Raw genomic sequence first — 18,929 nt, 5'->3', positions numbered from 1 at the left:
AAAAATGAATAAACGATAGCAAGGAGAAAACATAATGCCTGAACACAGCAATTAAGGAGCTACAGCTAATACCTTCAAAGAAAACATGCCAAAGCACACCCAAGTCAAATCTGCCAAAATGTGCTGCTTGCACTCGCAATGTAGTAGAATCCTGCTGTTATGTTCCCATGTGCTGCGTTTTCCAAGCTGCTACGCTTTCGTAAGCCACACCGACTCAAGCTCCCATATAAACCCAGGTAATATAGAGTTGTCTGTTATGTCACAACTGCGGCAGCATTCCAGTGTGTTACTTCGCGAATGTTGCCTTGCGATAGTGCTTTACAGTGCGCCCATCTTTTGACAGCCTACGTTCAGCACGCGGGAATGCACGCTTATGGGCAGAATTAATTATGTTCCAGCTGTTGGTGCAGTTCCATGGCTGCAATGGTGCAAGTGCAAAGCCATAACTATGTTGCTACGGATGACGCGTGGGCAGTGCCAGTATACGAGATGCGGTTGCGCAGGTTGGCTCCAAGACTTTTGTTTGTGCCATCCACTTGTTTTCTTGTTGCCTGTACCCTTAAAGATGCAGTCTCTTCATTCCAATAGACGATCACTGTGTAAGATGAAAGTGGCCACCATGAAAACAGCGCAGATGCACACATGTAGCACTGCTACTTTGCCTGTTCCGAGCTTGCTCCTTCCTCTCCATTGCCTTCCTTTCACTGACATCTGCTCAGGTCAAAGAAGAGCCATCGCAGGGCATTTCGGGTAATCTGCGCATGCGGAAGAACTGCGAGAGCCATGAAGCCTTGCAAGTTCCAAAGAAACATGTTGCATTTACAATAAATTAAAAAATACAGCAGATATATAACGATGTACAATTTTTTCATTTGCTGCATTCGGCTACTATGTTTCCCAGCTGTTACATTTTTTTTTTTTTGCAGTTCCGCAAAAAATGTAACAGCAGGGTTCTACTGTATAAAAGATGGATCTGGCTGTATCAGCTAACTGTAATAGCTGACACTGCAAAAAAAAAAAAATGCAAGCCTCCAATTCTTACCGAGGCAAGTAGGCAGCGAGGTGAGCGAGCAAGACCCGCAACCAGACTTGGTCTTCACCAGGCACGTAAGGTGGGCGAACAGGGGAGGCACCATGGGCTCCGCCTCCCGGATGGTCTCCATCACCTCTTCTTCTTCCTCTTCATCTTCCTCACCAGAGTCCTCCTCGCCGGCCGAGGGTGCGGACCGTACTGACCCAGCACATGACTCAATGCTAGTCACCTCTGCTGCCGCGGCTGCAGCATATGCTTTAGCACCTGCCGCTTTCTCGTCACCCGACTGGCCAGCATCAGCCACAGCTGCAAGGAAGAGCCATCCAATAATGGATACATCACAGGGACACCAATGAACACTCCATCCAATTTTTGATTTCCGTAAAATCCCATCTTTTTTCTAGATACACTGGCATTCGTTTCACTGCAAAAAACATTAATAGCAGAGATTCTTTCCACCAATCGATTCAAATGAGACTCTAATGACAGCACCGACTGCACAGAGATTGTGTGGTCGCTTGAGAAGGGAACAAGTTTGGGTGGGCTGGTGATACACTGTTGAGAGAAAAACACAGCACACAACATAAAAACAGGAGCAAAGATGAGAGGATGCACGGCAAGTGCTTATCCTTCATCTTCTCATCTTTGCTTCTGTTTTTGTGCTGAGCGCAGTCATTTTTCTTGCAATCGCTTACTTAAAAGGGATGCACGTGTGGGCTGGCCTGGGAAGACGATAAACAAAAAGGCACTTGACACCATTGCAGTTCTGTTGTGAAAGTGGTCTCTGCTGTTGACACATCTCTTTCACTGTTTCGCTTTCTCCAGATTATAGAAGCTCTGTTTCCAGTGGAATTTGAATTTTGGTTCATTTCCATTTGTTGTACATGAGAAGATGGGAGAAAAAGCTGTTTTTATACAGCTTGACCAGCTCCATTCCCCTTTACAAGAGCATAGCATCGGTACATATATTATACAGAGAAGCAAAAGCACCTTTTCCACAGTAATCAAAAAGAAATAAAAAGTCCACAATCATTCAGACGCATAATCAGTATAAAACAAATCGGTACATTATCAACCAAGCACGAACATATAGATTATATGTACAGTCACCAATAGGCATGCAAGCATTTCTGCAAATGATGAAAAAAAAAAAAGCTTTACAAAAACAACTGCTTCAGTTTACCTGATGATAAATTTTCAATTTTAATTCCACTTTCAATGAAAAAAAAAATCAGCGTTTTAAGGAGTGTTGTACACATTTCCACACCATAATTAGTCCACAAACAAGGCACAAACCAGATTTCAGGTTTGATAATGTGACCTCTTTGTCATTAGGATGTGGTAATCAACCAATATAGGTTGATTCGTCTACAATTTGCCTTCAGCATCCCTTTAAGGAAAGACACGTTTGTCGATAAAACAACACAGGACATTCATATTTGTTCATTTCTTTTCTCACCAAGTAAATCAATTGCTCCAAATCAGCGCTACCAAATGTGGTGACATGCGCACAAGTCTGCTTGGCCTCTACTTCAAGTGAACCTTACGTTCAGCGTCCATGGAGAACTCAACGTTGTGCGAACGGTCTGTGTCGGTGTCATCCCAGTCACACAGGGCGCCCTCTTCCTCAGCGTTTGCATCGGCATTCCGGTGGACCCCATCACCAGCCCCCCCATTCAGTCCCCACTGCATGGCACACCAAAAAGAGCAAGCACAACGTTTGCACTACATTGGTACCTTGGTTTAAAACACAACATACGGCGCATTTCTAAACGGATCATTTGAGGGAAAAAAAAGAACTTCCGTCATATTCATAAAAACATGGTAGTTTCACTAACTCTATTTTGGACCTTCGGTAAATCAAAGAAAGTACAATAAGTGAAAATACACTAGATGGCGGATACCAAATTCATAACTTTTGCACCTTCCATAGAGTGCTATATTGTAGCAGACAAAGCGGAACAGACTGCAGAAAATGCAAAAATGCTATGCACAGTAAATCAAGTCAGCCGCAAGGTATTCCGAGGACTACTGACTGACCTTTCATCACTGATCGGCGAGCACAAACGCATGTATAACGCAGGTCTTTGGCAGGGCGCTCCAATAACTTTTCTGTTACTGGTCAGAAGCTCTGCTCGAGGTTCGAGGGAAGAATAGAACGAGACACTACAAAAGGTGCCAGCGTGAATGAGAGGGCTTCAAGCTGCTTTTCTGCCATCTGATCCCATGGCAAAACTCCTGCATGTAGTGAAAAGTTGCTCTGCTAGGGGTGTCATAAAGAGCTTGCTTAATAAAGTTAAGCAAACAATTAGGTATAATTAAGTATTACAATCTGCACATTTTTTTTCCCGCAAAATTTGAGAGGACACTTAAGCACTGCTTTAAGGACAGGACACGATAGGTAATGGGTTAATTCCCATATACAAAGACGGTCATTCTCTACTTTGCATTCATAGATCCCTGGAAGTCCTCATACCCCTCCTGGCGCAGTGGTGCAGTGGTTAAGCGATGCCCCACTGCCCTGCGATGGCAGGTTCTCCCAGCGGTGGGGCTTGTGCGACCCAAGTTGCTCTTCCCGAGCGACCAATCATTAATTTCGCTGCCAACTGCCACAGTCAGCAGTGTTTGCTCACTATCAAGTGGGCAGGTTGTGATGACGCCGCAAAGTCAAGTGACATAGGTGGCCCACCTGCCTTCTAGGTTGTTCTCTGGGGGCCACCTGCCAGAGCCATGCCCGTGATTTTTCACTCACAGTGCAGACACCGGACTTTCTGGGCAACGGGGCTCTTAACACCCTCGCATTAAAAGACGACACAATTTACCTAGAAGTTCTCCTTGGCATCAGTGCTTTCAAGCATGTTTTATATGGCAACAAAGAAGTCAGCCTCTGCATGCTGAATGGTTCTGATCTTTAGAGAAGCCCTCATTAGATGTGACACCGTGACTAGGTTGCTCTGTCTGGCATACAAACGTCTCCAATAGGGTCTAGCAGCACCTTCATGACCAGCCCGCAAGTAAGAACAGGCCCTACCTTTACCAGTTTCTTCCATCATACCCCTTGGCCTTTCCACTAGTGCAGGGGTTCTCAAGCAGGTTGACCCATGTGAGTGCCTAAATGCATGCCTTTCCTTTATCCACTTGATTTTGGGACCAATCGCAACGTAACTGACAGTCGGTCATAACTAACTGTATTTGGGCATTTGGCAGTGTCTGCATGCTCCTTTTTGCATGCATGTATAGCAGTAATGGATCCCCACTCTCCAACACAAACTGCAGCTGGCTTCTATATGTGGCGCCCCTCGCTACACGTTCCATGCTTGCTGAACGCCATATAGAACATGGGCAGAGCATGGAGCTGCCCTCCCAAGTGCCTGCACCAATATCGTCACATGGCAGTCTTGGTAGCATTGAATGGGAAGGATCCATCTAGTATGAGCCTAGTATGAGCATGCAAGCCTGCACATGCTGGAATGCACAGGTCACTTTATACCCTTGCCACCCTCTCAAAGAACTGGACACCACAGTGCCCATGTTATCACGCTTAAAGTCACTAACAGCTGCTGCTGTAAAAGACAGTTCCCTGGAACTTACAGTTGTCCGTGCCTGGCACGGGGGACAGAAGTAGTAGTAGTCTGGGTGCGAGGGTATGCGCTGGAACACCTCCTCCAGCAGCTCCTGGAAACGCTGCTTGATGCTCAGGTGCAGCTGCTGCACCACATCACATGGGTGGTGCCGCTCCAGGAGGTTGACGGGAAACAGGCTGCTCACCCTGCCACACAAGAACAAGTTATAATGCCACTTCTACTTGCTCACACAGGCACAGAGGTCCCGCAGAGCCCATAGAATCCCCTTGACACTTTTAGGGCAATGCCAGCAAACGCATCTGATAAGCATCACACACAGTCATAACAACCCCCGTATCGTTTTGCATTTAGCAGTACCTACAGAGCACAGAAACTGCTGTCAATTTAATCTAAGCCAGCACACCATTATGGCTTCTCATGCACAAATGCAAGTCTATACTAAGAATGTCTAAATACTGTCTGGCAGCAAGCACAAGGTTGGCATAAAGGACTCACCCATCGCCTGAAAGTCGACGGCTCTCATCTGCCTTTGCAGCACCTGCGTCTGGTCCTTCCGCTGGTACCTCGGAAGCAGCGTCACCGCCGGCCTCACCATCACCACCACCACCGGTCCCGTCTTGTCGCGACACACCGCTGGCACGATGGGAGTGCTCCACGGTCGACTTGATGCGGAAGTCACGGGTGTGGCCACAGATTGCTTGGATGAATTCGGTGATGTCCACAGTGAGCACGGTCTCCTCACAGGCGTCCTCTACCACAGCACACACATCTTGCACATCCACAGGGAGACCATCCCGGAGGGCCCTGAAGAAAAAGTAACAATGAAGTTTACAGATCAGTCTTTTTGTATTTTTGTCACAGCAATGGGTGCCATTCTATGAGATTGTGGCAGAGGCAATGGCATCATCCACGCACAGTGCACCCTGCACAACCCAACATCCCTATATGATGCAATACCTACTTAGGTACCACAAAAACCACAACACCCAACCCAACCTTACATCCCTAGCCCCCATCCTCACATCAGTTGACTCCTTACAGCACCCAGCTATTCTAACACTGTCAACACTCCGACTGACATCAACAATTCACACCACCCAAGCCAATATTGAAATTCACACTGTCGCAGGAGTAAACATACAGTGAATTTTTATGCCCTAGCACTTTAGTAGTATCCTCCTAGCTTCAGCAGATACAACTCAATGCTCACTGATATAGATCATCATCAGTAGCCTAACTGCACCCACTGCAGGACAAAGGCCACTGCAATGTCCCTCCTATTAACCTTGCCCTGTGCCAGCTGCAACCACCTTATCCTGGAAATTTCCTAATCTCATCCGTGCATCTCACTCTCAGCACCCCCTGCGATGCTTGCCCTCTCTTGGAATCCACTGCGTTACCCTAAAGGGATCATTGGTCGTCATCTTGTCTTTGTAATACATACCCTACTCACAAACATTTCTTTTTCTTGATTTCGACTAGGATGTCATTAACACGTGTTTAATCCCTCAGCCACTCTGCCCTCTTCCAGTCTCTTAACGTTACTCCTATCATTTTCCTTTCCAGCATGCTTCTTTATGGAATCCAAGAACTCACCTGAACACGCCGTACACAAAGCTTTTGGAAAAAGCCTTGCGTAGCCGTGAACAGTGTTTCCTGGCTGGGAAGCGGTCACTGCCAAACTCAGAGTCATCCGATTTCGGCTCCGGTGACATGGTCTTGTAGGGTGAGCCTGTTTGAAGTCATGGGTACAAAAAAAATGTTATGAAAAGATGGGCACAAAGCAGTAACCTTTTCTCTTTTTTTTTCTGGTTGAATTGTGCCAGAACATGTAAACGATAGCTCACAACCAAAAAAATGCCCATAAAATAAAAAATAAAAAGCATGCTCAGGCTAAATTAATCACACATCAAACATAATGACTGAAAAGAAACTGCACACCATCCAGCTAAACTTTCCAAGTTTTGAACAAAGCCACTCTCAAAGTGTCAACTAACTACAAACAGACATAATACCGCACAGAATACCTCATAAGAAAGTGACGAACGTCTTTTTGAGATGGCAACTATCCGACGACGTCAGTTCATGCTTTTGCTGCAGATGTCACCAAAGACCCTGCCAGTAGGTGGGTTTCAGAATGTGTAAGATTATGCTCACAAGCTTGTGCTCATGGCTAGTAACATGAGTTACTTACAGGTTTCACTAATGCTAGGAGCGTTATCATCATGGAGACAGTACCATCGAAGTACAGAAATCTAGCAAACCTACCAAGTTATTACAAACACATTAAGTTAATGAGTAAGCCCATCACAGTGCCGGAACACGCAATGAGATGCAAAAGTAATTCTTTTTGCATGAGAAACTGCTCTGGTCCTGCGTATATTCAACAAAAAAAGTAGATATTTAGGGCTGCCTCTGCAGCTGCAATGACAGTGCTTCTGCTGAGAAAAAGCACCCTTTGAGGTGTAATAAATAGTCAGAGCTTACATTCCCAGTCACATATCACATGTTTCACCAATGCACACCAATACAAGAAGAATTCAGATCACGCTCAAGAACTAAACTCAACTCTTAATTCTGCACTTAACCTGACAAAGGAAACAAAACCAACTCAGCAGGAATCAGTACTATTCTTTTCACTCATGCTTAATTAATGAGTACTCTTTGCCCGCTAGTAAACAGTACCCTGACTTGCACATGTTTCTTTCAGGTTGTGTAAATGATTGAACACAAATGACCTTTGCGCTCATGACTGCATTGATTGATCAAGAGCACTAAAAGGTCAAACAATGAGTAAGCCTAGCCAAGCACACACCTTCAGAACCTTCTGCCCTGTACTCCACCCAGCTGGGCTCTGACCCGGCACGCACGTTGTCCTCATACCGAGTGGTCAGGTCAAGGTATGTGTCCTTCCACTGCCTCACACCACCCTGGTAGACCAGCCGGCCAATCACGGCTGACACCGGAGCGTCGTAGACGTACACCGGAAGAGTTGTGGAAACCAGACGCCTAGCGACGCCTCCGGCCTCTTGAGACTCGGGCGACGCACTGCCACCGTCATCGTCCCTGACAACTGGACACTGCACCGAGATGGAAAGCTGGCTTTGACTGACGCCTGGTATGTCAGCCGACCGCTGCCTCGGCAGCGACTCGGGTTTTTCCACGCCGTGCGAGGACAGAGCAGGGTCAGAGTGTGAAGCGGTCAGTTGTCGAGCAGCAGGAGGTTCCGCAAGGCCACCATCACAGACTTCGTTGGTAGCCTGGTCCTCTGTGGCTGACGATGTGAGAGCTTCGCGGTCAGCACTGCTGGAAACAACCTGCTCAGACGATGACTCGGTTTGCAGCATGACGTAGTCCTTGTGCACTGTAGCGGGGTGACCGTCGCGGGTGTTCTGACTGTCTGCTTCCAACAGGGTGGCATCTTCTGGACGTGCCATGAGGCGCTGGAGGTCCGAGAACGTGGCAGGAATGAAGGTGAGCACCACGTGCGAGTTCGGAGTGGTGTGGCCACTTCCGGAGGTGCTGTTTGCACCAGAAAAACTGGCTACGAAGCAGCGCCAACTGTGAAGAAACAGACAGCAAGTGTGTTGCTCGCAAGTGCAGAGAACACTTTGTGGATGCAATATATTAATTAGTTCATGCAATGTTTATGATGCCCAGCAAGAGAAGAAAAATGCAACAATCTTTAAGAAAGAGTCACCATGACGAACTTATGACCGAGTGCAAACAATGCAAGCTTTGCGTGCAATTAGTGCTAAGTAATCCAGCAAAACTCGGATAACTCGGATTTCTCTCGACCTTGAGAGCAGTCCAGCCCAAAGCCAATCGCATCACATAACCATAGATGGCACCACACCCTGCTCACATGGATACCACAATCTTTGGGAAGCAGACAAACACGGGTGTTTTCATTTGCAACTTGCTGCCCCCCCATGCGGGTGTCGCTGCAAAACATACAGTGCACACATTTACTCCGTGTGCTAGAAACCATAAAAAATGAAGGGCTCCCACACAGCCTGCCTTACTACTATAGACCCATAGCCACCCGACTTCTAGGAACTAAAATTCATTTTTCCCAGACCTGCTGCAATGGCTCAATGGCCGACATTCTAGTGCTGACCCAAGTTGTGGAATTGAATCCCAGCAGCAGCAGCTGCATCTCAATGGAGGTGAAATGCAAAAATGCCCATGTGCTATGTGATGCCTGTGATACCAGTGCATGTTACAAAGTCCACTGTGGTCAACATTAATTAGCCCTTCACTGCAGAGCCTCTCACAGCGCACGTTCTGCTTCCCCCACACACTGTACCATACTGTACCGGACCGTACCGTACCACTGTGGTGCTGCTGAAGACAACACAGAAGATGTCCCTGAAGATGACCCGCCAGTGCAGACAAAGAAGTGCGTATCACATGGCCAGAAGGGGAGAGGAAAGAAGATGGAGTAGAGGTTCTAGAGAAGATGTGGCATGTCGTAAGGACATGAAGGACATGAAGAGTTCAGACTGCTGAAGTCATGGACGCAAAGCTAAGTAATACCTGCGATGGCTGGACGCTCCTGAGGATGACACTATGAGGTTTGGCGTGGCGGACTGCTGTTGACAACTCAGGTTTCAGCATGCAGCATTGGACGCACTGAGCAGCTCTCGGTTGCCAGCTCCAGACTACCACAGCGGCAGGACTACCTCAACATGTATGTGTGAGAACTAGTGAAACCTTGCATGAGTGTACTTAACAATGTTACACAGGTGGGGTGCAAGTGCGTTGCAAGGCAACTTTCCCGTGCTACATTGGACAAGCATCTTACATGTTGTCTCGAGCTTTTGTGTACTGCTGTTTTCTATCCTGCCTTGTTCTCTGTATAAATTGTCCTGCCTGTGTTGTCACCTGTGGCTTCACTCTCACTACAATCAGGCAGGTCCCGCCCATCAGCTAGAGGATGGTAACATCACACTACCATTTTTTTCATAAAATAGCCAACAAAAAGAACAAACAGAAACCAAAAGGCAAGAGATAAGAATGAATCAAAGAAAAAAAAAGGTTAAACCAAAGAAAAAAACTCACGAAAAAAAAAATTGATAGCATTGAGGTTTGTTGCGCAAATTCCAAAATTTGCGCCAGCTACAGTAAGTATTCCCAATTTTACCACAGCCAAACAGCAGGGTCCGAGAGGCAAGTCGAGTTCCACCCAATGAGAAGCAGGTTGCAAAAGGCAAGAGCCACGTGCATGCGGCAGTCACATGACCGCAGAGGCATGCAGGACCAACGGAACAAGAAGAAGGTAGTGCGAGGTGGCACGTGTGCATGGCCACATACTCCCTCCCCTTGTCAGTTAAGCTGTGCTTCCCCTCACCTACATTTCACCTCGCCCCATTCTCGCCACCCGCCCTCCCCTAACAAGCTAACATAGCTGAGGTTACAACGAAGAATGCCAGCTGGTTCCAAACTGATCCAGAGCTTTCGGGCTCCCATTTCTTCTTTCTCTCACTCCCTCCTTGTTCCTTTCGGCTGAGGTATCCAGCAAGGAATGAGACCATCACTGCGCCTTTCCTTTTCCAGAACTAATACTCTTCCTTCCTACTAGTACCATTGTCACACACCTCCTTCCCCACCTGTGGCACAAGCTGTGTTAAATGGCGCAGACAACTTTCCACACATTCCCTCAGAGGGCGCCAAATACAGCTCTCACTGTGAAAGAAACACGGTGCACTCACGTGATGGGGGTTGCCTGAACAAGGGGCACAGCAAACGGCACCGCATAAGCGTGCTGGTCGCGTGGCCGGTTGTGGATCTCGTGAGGCAGCAGCGCCTGCTCCTCGAGCCCGAGCGGCACCTCGCGGTCGTGCATGGTCTGCAGGTTCTCCAACAGCTGCTCGTACAGCAGGTCATTGGGCTGTGGCCGTGGGCGCCCCTCGCAATCAACGGGCCGGTCGTTGGCGCCATCACCACCACCCATGGGGGGCAGCCTCAGTTCTGTCAGCATGAGGAGCGTAACACAATTTTGCATTTGTGCTTGCTTGTGAAGACACCAAATTTTTGCTGAGCTTTGCTTCTTTGGAATGATGTAGAGGACATTTGCCAGCATGGTTCCTCACATAAAATTTGCCTGTACCTGGTAAATAATTTGTAAGTGAATTTCTTCTCTCACGCAGTTCTGGTTTCAGTATCAGCAGACCAATGATGGCTATGACATTGCTAGGAGGGTTAAAATCATGTGGGGCATATAAAAACTACGATATAATAACTGCGATGTCACTTTAGGTGAGGACATGACAATTATGATTATTTTCGTTTTTCTAGGCATGATGATGATGATTATGGATTTTTATGGCGCAAGGGCATATGCAGCCAAACAGCGCCATGGCACAAGGTATTTTCCATTTCACAAGGTGGGGTCAAAGACCCATTTCCCAAGCATTTCACCCTAAACAAGCCAAACACCAGACCAGGGAAACGCTTGTACCCACTGTATCACCGGTGGGTACTCGGCGGCACTGGGGATCGAACCCCGCACCTCCCGCATGCGAGGCGGATGCTCAACCACTTGGTCACCGCTGCGGTCAACTTTTTTTTTAGGCATGAAATGTAACCAAATTCGGTTCACATATGTAACTCTTTATGAAGATTACAGAACGACATTTTAATTTTAACCTAACTGCAAAAGGTGTTTAGTACTGACAATCAACACCCTCATTAAGTCTTTCCTGGGGTTAGTACACAATTAAGAAGAAAGTCCACAAGTCTTTGATGTCAGCACATTAAAGGGCCACAGAAAGGGGTGTTTGAGCTTGGCTTTAAAACGCTTGCACTATGTAGAATACAGGCCGCTGAGTGTTCATGCCGCATATGAGACCTCAAAAGGGAGCGGGAAATTTACAATACATGTTTAAAAATTCCCGCTTCCGCACCTCGTGGCGACACTCGGTGCCGGGCTTTCCGGCAAAACCTGGTATACGACGTCACGTCATGCAAGTGACATCAGTAGACGGGGGTTATCATTGGTTCACCGCGGCAAATTCTTTCACAGGTCCCGTGGCTACCACGGCCGCAGCCACTCCGCGCGCTTCGGCAGCTGGCGGAGGTAGGGAAGGGGCCGAGTGAGTGGGGCCCGCAGAGGAGCACGGCCATTTTCGTGTGCGAAAATTGAGAGGAGAGGGAAAGGCGTGAAGACACGGAAGCTCAAATTTTGACTGCATATAACTCATCTTTCACAAAAACCATCAATATAATTCTTGCAGGAGGATGGATATTTGTAAAGCAGCATCTTCTAACATCCCAGGCATGATGCAACTTTATTGAGAGCCCCTTTCTGGGGCCTTTTAACAAGGCCCTGCTCTGTGCACTAAAGCTATTAGTTCTTTTCGTAGATGCATGGTACTAATAAAAATAAAAGTTTGACTTTATCATGCATATTATTCATGTGAAAATTTGAAAAGAAGAAAAAAGACTTAGGCAATGCTCGTAGATATAGTCTGGATTCTGCTGCTGATTTTGTTGCAGCTCTGCCGTAAGGGTATGACATGGTAGCATTAATGGGTTAATGCCCAGATATGAGCAATTGGTCACTCTCTAGTTTACTTTCATAGATTGCCTGTGGCCCTCATACCCCTTCTGGCACAGTGGCGTATTAGAAGTGGTATGGTGCGCTGGTGGTGCGCCAGACAGTGAAGATGCTATCTGGCTACCATGTGACTCAAGCAGCCAATCACAGAACTACGCTTGATGGATTTGATCACCTTCTTGACTTTCACTTTTGCTCAGTGAGATGCGGCACTGCGGCCGTCGGAAGCTCTGATCTGATCACTTCAGGGTGATACCAAGATGGCAGTACTCCGTCATCGGAAAGCCACGGAATCCACTATGCACCGGGACCATCAGAAGTGTGATTCAGACACAATTTTCAACACCCACACATAAAAACATCATTTTCTAAATTTCTATTCCATATTTCGCTATACCTTTTCGTCACAAGGCAAATGAACACCCGAAGATAGCGAAGAAAAATAAACTGAAAAATAAACAGTTTTGATCAAATTGTTCATTTTATTTAACGCACCACGCACCCCATTTAATTCATTCAAGCTCTCAGGTTAGCCACTCACCCTCAGTTGACTCGCGAAAAGGCAAAGTACGAGCCTCAAACATCGAAATTGAAAGCCTTGCTGTGAAAAGTGCAAAGCTGAACATGAAACCAGATTTATATCAATGCCCACAAAGTGTGAATGTACTTTTTAGAGCCTCCAGGGAGTTCTTCAGAAGGATGGCGCATTAGTCAATAGGGGGCTATCTTTTATTTGCTGCTGATCAAGAGGTTGCGTACCAAGAATTTCCATAATCATTTGCAAAACCTTTCCGTGACATTTATTTCCCCCCCCCCCCCCAAAAAAAAAAAACAAGCTACAAAGTGTAGATTCTACCATTTTTTTACTCCCCCTTTTTGGCTCCATAAACTGAGCTTTATTTTCAAATATCTGCAATGGCTACTCAAATTTTCTAAATGCAGTTTTTTCATAATATGACATGACTGTCCTGTATTGTTTTTTTTTTTTTTTCCCTTAAATCATTGAAACGAGAGATCTTTTCATTACGTTTTGTTATCCTACAGTAATCCAGCATGTTTACATTTCCATAACACCTCCATCAAAACCGGTTTTTGCCTGCAGCAAGGAAAGAGCTAAGTTAGCTTAAGTCAGGTAGAATAATACCCCTGTCACACGGACACTGTAAAGGTACTTTGAACTAATGCTCCATTACTCTAAGGACGAACGCGCGCTGCCACACGGACGCGCCAAAGGACACCTAGCTCAAAGGAGCTTCGAAACAAGGCAGCTAGAGTTCGTCCTTTGAGGCTTCAAGGGAGTACTCTCTCTCCCAGCGAGTTAACAGCATAAATAAATTGAGAAAAGAAACGTTCAATTTTCGTTTTATAAATTCACTTCATAAGATTAGTGCTGTTTTAAAATATAAGATCATTTGTTTTGTGGCAGTCTCACCACGCCATACTCTCGTTCCAGATATACAAGCGAGTTGGGCTCAGTGTGGCCAGCACTGTGATGTTATGCTCTGTATTTGGAAAATCAGGTCATTATTGCAGTTAAAATTGCGTTGCTTTAACATAATACGGTTATAAAACTAATTAACTAAAAAAAATGTGACATTTATGTATTTACATGTGCAGTGAGGTTTGCAATTTAAATAACGCTTTTCGCTGATGAGGGCGCTAAAAACTTCTTGCGAAGGTCGTTCCGCGACCGTGTAGCACGGACGAACTCCCTTGAAGTAGTGCTCCTTTGGGAGCGCAAAGGAGCATTAGTTCAAAGTGCCTTTAGAGTGCCTGTGTGACAGGGGTATAAGGTTGAGTATGCCATACTTTTCTATCATTTGAAATGCGGTTTGGTCAGAATGAAGGACCTTCGCAACACTGACCCTGCATGAATGTAGAGAAGAGAACCTCCGTCTGCTGGCACTTGGACAGCAGCTTCATGATGCTGAATGGGAAGGGCACCACATTCACGATCGGCTCCGGTGCAACCGGCTGAAGCAGGGGCATGTTCTGCAAAAAAAAAAAAAAAAAGCCAACGACTTGATATTTATATTTGTAGTCAACTTTCTTTTGGCCAGCGGGGGGTGCAAGTTGCGGGTTCGGCTTATATGTGGCAATATACTGTATACATTTCGCGTTATGTCCTTTGTGGAGTTTTTTAGAACGTGTTCGTGAAATCTCCACGTAATTTGCGCCTCCCACCCCCTTTTTTAGTTCTTAATTTTAGGAAAATAAATGTACAAATTACACGAGTAAATGCAGTAGATGTGAAAAGGTTAATTAAGCTTCAACACTGTTAAAAACCAAGCTCAAAATTCAGTCAGAGCTCCATTCTTCGGCTACAATTTTTCCGTGTGAATAAATCTCTGCCGCTAGTGCCCAGCCACATACATTAAAAAGCCCGTGTTACTCGACACGTTTTTCTCCAAAGCACCACATTAGAGAGGAATTAAGCTAAGTACCACAAGATGAATAACAGTTGCACAAGTCATCAAGGACAAGGCTTCACACACTAACAAAGGCAGTCTGAACTCTGTACGATTATGTGGTGCTAGCTGCATGTTTTTTTTTGTACCATGGTATTAAAGGAATATATACACCTAATTTTGCTAGCATGTTTTCTCAATAATGATGTGCAAGACACTACAAATGCATGAACCACTGCACGGTATTCACATACAACTGCTGAATAATTTATAACCGAATTTTTCTGTCATGCCGTTTCGGTTTCAACCGCTGAACAATGACTGTGTCGTCAACGTGCGCTTATGGGTAACGCGAGGCATAAAAAAATTGCAATATAATCGTTGCTTCCACATTCTTTGTCATTCCGGCTCTTGAGGCAGGCTGGCTTTGGCACTGTAGTGAAGCAGTGATTATATCGCAGTTCTTTTATGCCTCACGTGACCTTTAGGCACACGTTAACGTCACAGTCACCGTTCGGCTGTAGAAAATGAAACAGAAAAGCATGAGAAAGAAATTCCATTATAAATTATTTAGTAGTCCTGGGAGAATACCACGTGGCAATCCATGTATGATAATGAACTAGACATTACAAAGAACAAAGCAAGCACCCAAAAGTTAGGTGTCTATACTCCTTTAAAGGAGAAGCAGAAGAAAAGATCCTCTAAATAAAAACCTGCTCCTCCACCTCAATGATACACTTCTCCAAATTAAGAAATTTCAGTATTCAAAAGTTAGCACAATTAAAGAAAAGATCGTCACCTCCTCTCACAAAGCCCCCAAGTGAAAAAAATGTTAGGCAACTAGATTAGGCAAAAAAATGTGTCTCCTTCTCCTGGGCTGGTATAAAAAAAAAAATTGGACGCTTTGATCCAACCTCATTTTTCTTTTTTCTCAACTCTCTCAAGCATAACCGTGCTTTGCAGCAATATTGTTTCATCACCGATTCAGACCCAGCAATGAAGGGGACCTGAGATCACTTTGTTTTTTTCACGGAGAGCAGAAAAGACTGAAATCTAACCAGAAAGAAATCATTTTATTACCCCAGCCCAGGTCTGCGATATGGAAGAGCGTTCTCCTTTGCATCAAAATTAAACACCAGCTATAACGGGCTGCAAAAATTGACCTCACGAAAAAATGATTTTTGATGGTATTCAAAAAGTTTCACACACCTGAGCCAACGTGATGTCAGGTGTGGAGCGAGACACAAACGAAGGCTGGCTGCCTGCCAAGACGGGCGTGACAGGAGGCGTGACAGGAGGCGGCAGGCGCTGGGAGAGAATGTTTGCCGGACAGACCAGCTCTGGCTTGAGGCAGCTTAGGTTGAGGTGCTCCAGGGTGATGAGCGATGACAGGCACTCAAAGTCCATCTCAAAGAGCTGGAACCCAGAAAGCAAGAAGAACAACAGGCTCAATGTTAGATGAGGAAAAGGAAAAGGAAAAATCACAAGACAACAAACCTCATTTGGGATGCGTCCAGCTTCCAAGTCTACTTGATTTAAAATAATAAGATATGATCTCCTGCATTCAGATAACGTTTTCCTAAACAGGAAGGCAGGGCCGCCGCTAGAAATGGTGGTGCACGTAAAGTACGAGACAAAAGAAACAATACTTTTCAATCTCTTTGCCATTTGCCGTACACTGCCATTAATGAGGGTCCTAGACGTACTCTGTGGAATGGGTGCAACATGCAAATGACAGAGGAGTAGGGGTGTGTGAATATTGAAATACAAACATGAAGAAAAATGCTTTCAAATATCAAATAGAATACTGAATATCTGTCCAGAATTTTTTTTAATTCAGAGAAAGATAAAGAGCAAATAGTGTACTTAATTTTGTTACAATCGTGTAAATAGAATATTGAATATCTGTCCAGAATTATTTTAAAATTCAGAGAAAGATAATGAGGCAAATAGTGTACTCAATTTTTTAAAAAATCATGTATGGTGTTTGCAGCACAAATTAAACAAGACTAGACTAACAATGGCTTGGCAATGTAAAAAAAAAAAAAGAAACATGAACAGATATGTGTACGCTGCCCGATTAGACGGCATTGCAGCATGAAATCTGCAGTGTGGTTATGCAAAATAAACTTCAAAAATGGACATATGATTGGTAACTAAAATTAACAAGACAGCTAGTAAAATTCCACCCCCCACCCCCACCCCCAAAAAAAAGGAAGTCACCGAAAAATGTGAAAATGTGGTGGAGCTGGTGACGCCTTGTAAAAAGGCACAAAGAGCGAAAACCCTGTGGTGAGCGCGCAGTTTTCGCATGCTTGGCCGCGCCAGAGGAATAACGAGGAGGTAACCGAAGGAAATGCATATTGGCGTTGAAACTGAGTCTAAAATGAAAAAGAAATGACGAGCGATGCGCCAGTCGATGTCTGAAAGCGGCGCAAAAATTGGTCTGGACGACTGGCGAATGCGCAACCGGTAGCTGCCATCACCTTGGGCTGGCAGCGAAGCTCAAAAGCCGAAACTGCGGCCTGGCAACTTTTGGCGTAGCGAAGAAGGTCCTCCGATCGTCGTCACGCCTGCCATTATGCACATGTCAAAGATGCGCGGGTTACAATGCACCATGCAATAGGAGAGATTTTTAACACGATTGCTTTTCCTACCGGTGACCTCTCGACTCCGCACCCCTTCGGAAGCCCCATGTGATACTCCCCGTGTGGGCTTCCCCACATATCACAGTTGACCAAAACGATATGGCGGAGCTAATGCCAGAAAAGTTGTGAAGGTAACAAAACGAATGCCATGGGTGTGGGCATGAAGTATCCAACAAATTATGAAAGGATCAAAGAAAAAACTGCGCTTTTGCGTAATAATTGTTCGAAGGAGGTGGTCAGCCTCCTTCTGCTTCTTCTTCTTCTTCATCACATCAGGTGTCATGTGGGAAAGCCCACTTGCAGAATTTTGCATGAGGTCAAGCCTAAAAGCGTCCGAACGTGATCGGTCCACGCGACAAGCGACGGAGAAGAAACCAAAAAGGACGCATTTTTGCTATTCTCCCGACATATTAAACTCAATCTTTGGATAATTTGCCCAGATATTGCGGTTTCGCCACAGTCGGATTCATGAAAGTCAGCGAACACATCTACCGATAACCCATAAAAGAGCCGAAAGTGCAGTGGTGCGTCATTTAATGCCTTATATGCCTTGCACATTCACAACAACGTCATCATGTTTAAATGACACCCACTTCTTTTCTGGTCTTCACCACAGGCTATGGCTAGGTGTATGAAGGATGTCTGTATGTGTGTTAACACAAGGTCTGTTTCACACAGTGGCACACATGAGCCTTAGCCAGTGAAGGTTTCTTTTTTTTGTAGCATTGTAGTTTATTGAAGTAAAGCTTTTTATGCACAGCTTTTTATGACAGCCTTTTATCAATTTAATTTGCAACATTTCGCACACCTGACACATATTTGCCAGTGTTCTTTTCTTGATATTTGCATATGCTCTGAACTTTCGTGATCACCTTCAGTAAATTTTCGTATTTTGCATTTTTCTTGTGTATTCCAATTCCACATTTACTCTTTATGCCTATTATTGAGAAGCCCATTTATTTTATTGACATGTTTGTACTTGCTAGCATTATCCAGCAAAAGATACTTGCAGAGAGAGTAGCTTTTCTAACACCTCCAAGAAGGGCTTCTTTGCACGAGGCAGAAACTGTTTTGTAGCTCAAGTTATAAGTCAGCACACTGAAACTTTCGGGTTCTTTATGCAATGAAACAAACATTTTGTATAATTTGGAATTTTTAAAATAAATCTTCTTTCATGTTATAAGCACAGCATTAGTAGTATTTATCGCAACTTTAATGAAAGTTTGTATTAGACGAACAAAATGACACATTACTGCATAATATCTGTATTTGAAAATTATATTATAAAATAGTACATTCATTTACTTTCATTTTGATATGTGGCATGTCAATGCAACAAATTCATAATTTTCAGGCAAAAGTAACTAAATTAGCTGTCAAGCCAATATATCCAAAAGTAATTCATGTAGGTGCCAATGATGATATCGTAAGTTTTCTCTACTCCTGTTTTTTTAAAACAAATGGAAGCCCTGCATCATCACTTAAAAGTGCGATCATTGGAACATGTACAGCTTCCTGTGTAGCATAAATCTGTTACAAATTTTTACTTCAGTGTTCCTTTGAAAGTCATAAATTTATGAAATACAGGCATGTACTACAATGCATTAAAACCATAGAGCTTGCACCCAAAAGGAAGAACGGTAATGTGGGACACCTTTGCAAGTGCTCCTTGCATGATCTCATTGTTTCATTCAT

The 18,929-nt window shown here is 44.9% G+C and overlaps 1 protein-coding gene across 4 annotated transcripts in view; it reads right to left on the bottom strand.

The window, feature by feature from the left end:
* The window catches only part of LOC144110012 (KICSTOR complex protein SZT2-like), a 195,938-nt gene that overhangs the window by 86,731 nt on the left and 90,278 nt on the right, over nucleotides 1-18,929 (bottom strand). For all 4 annotated transcript variants that reach the window (XM_077642815.1, XM_077642817.1, XM_077642814.1 and 1 more), the window contains 9 exons: nucleotides 15,796-16,002; nucleotides 14,044-14,170; nucleotides 10,332-10,590; nucleotides 7,433-8,178; nucleotides 6,214-6,349; nucleotides 5,113-5,421; nucleotides 4,625-4,802; nucleotides 2,581-2,719; nucleotides 1,043-1,339 (listed from right to left, as the gene is read on the bottom strand). In XM_077642815.1, the coding sequence (XP_077498941.1) occupies nucleotides 1,043-1,339; nucleotides 2,581-2,719; nucleotides 4,625-4,802; nucleotides 5,113-5,421; nucleotides 6,214-6,349; nucleotides 7,433-8,178; nucleotides 10,332-10,590; nucleotides 14,044-14,170; nucleotides 15,796-16,002 (2,398 nt within the window). The remainder of the gene's footprint in view (nucleotides 1-1,042; nucleotides 1,340-2,580; nucleotides 2,720-4,624; nucleotides 4,803-5,112; nucleotides 5,422-6,213; nucleotides 6,350-7,432; nucleotides 8,179-10,331; nucleotides 10,591-14,043; nucleotides 14,171-15,795; nucleotides 16,003-18,929) is intronic.

This window comes from Amblyomma americanum, chromosome 11, assembly GCF_052857255.1.
Source record: "Amblyomma americanum isolate KBUSLIRL-KWMA chromosome 11, ASM5285725v1, whole genome shotgun sequence".
Classification (NCBI taxonomy): Eukaryota; Metazoa; Arthropoda; class Arachnida; order Ixodida; family Ixodidae; genus Amblyomma; species Amblyomma americanum.
The sequence above is the reverse complement of the archived record's forward strand: the minus strand, read 5'-3'. Positions and strand labels throughout refer to the sequence as shown.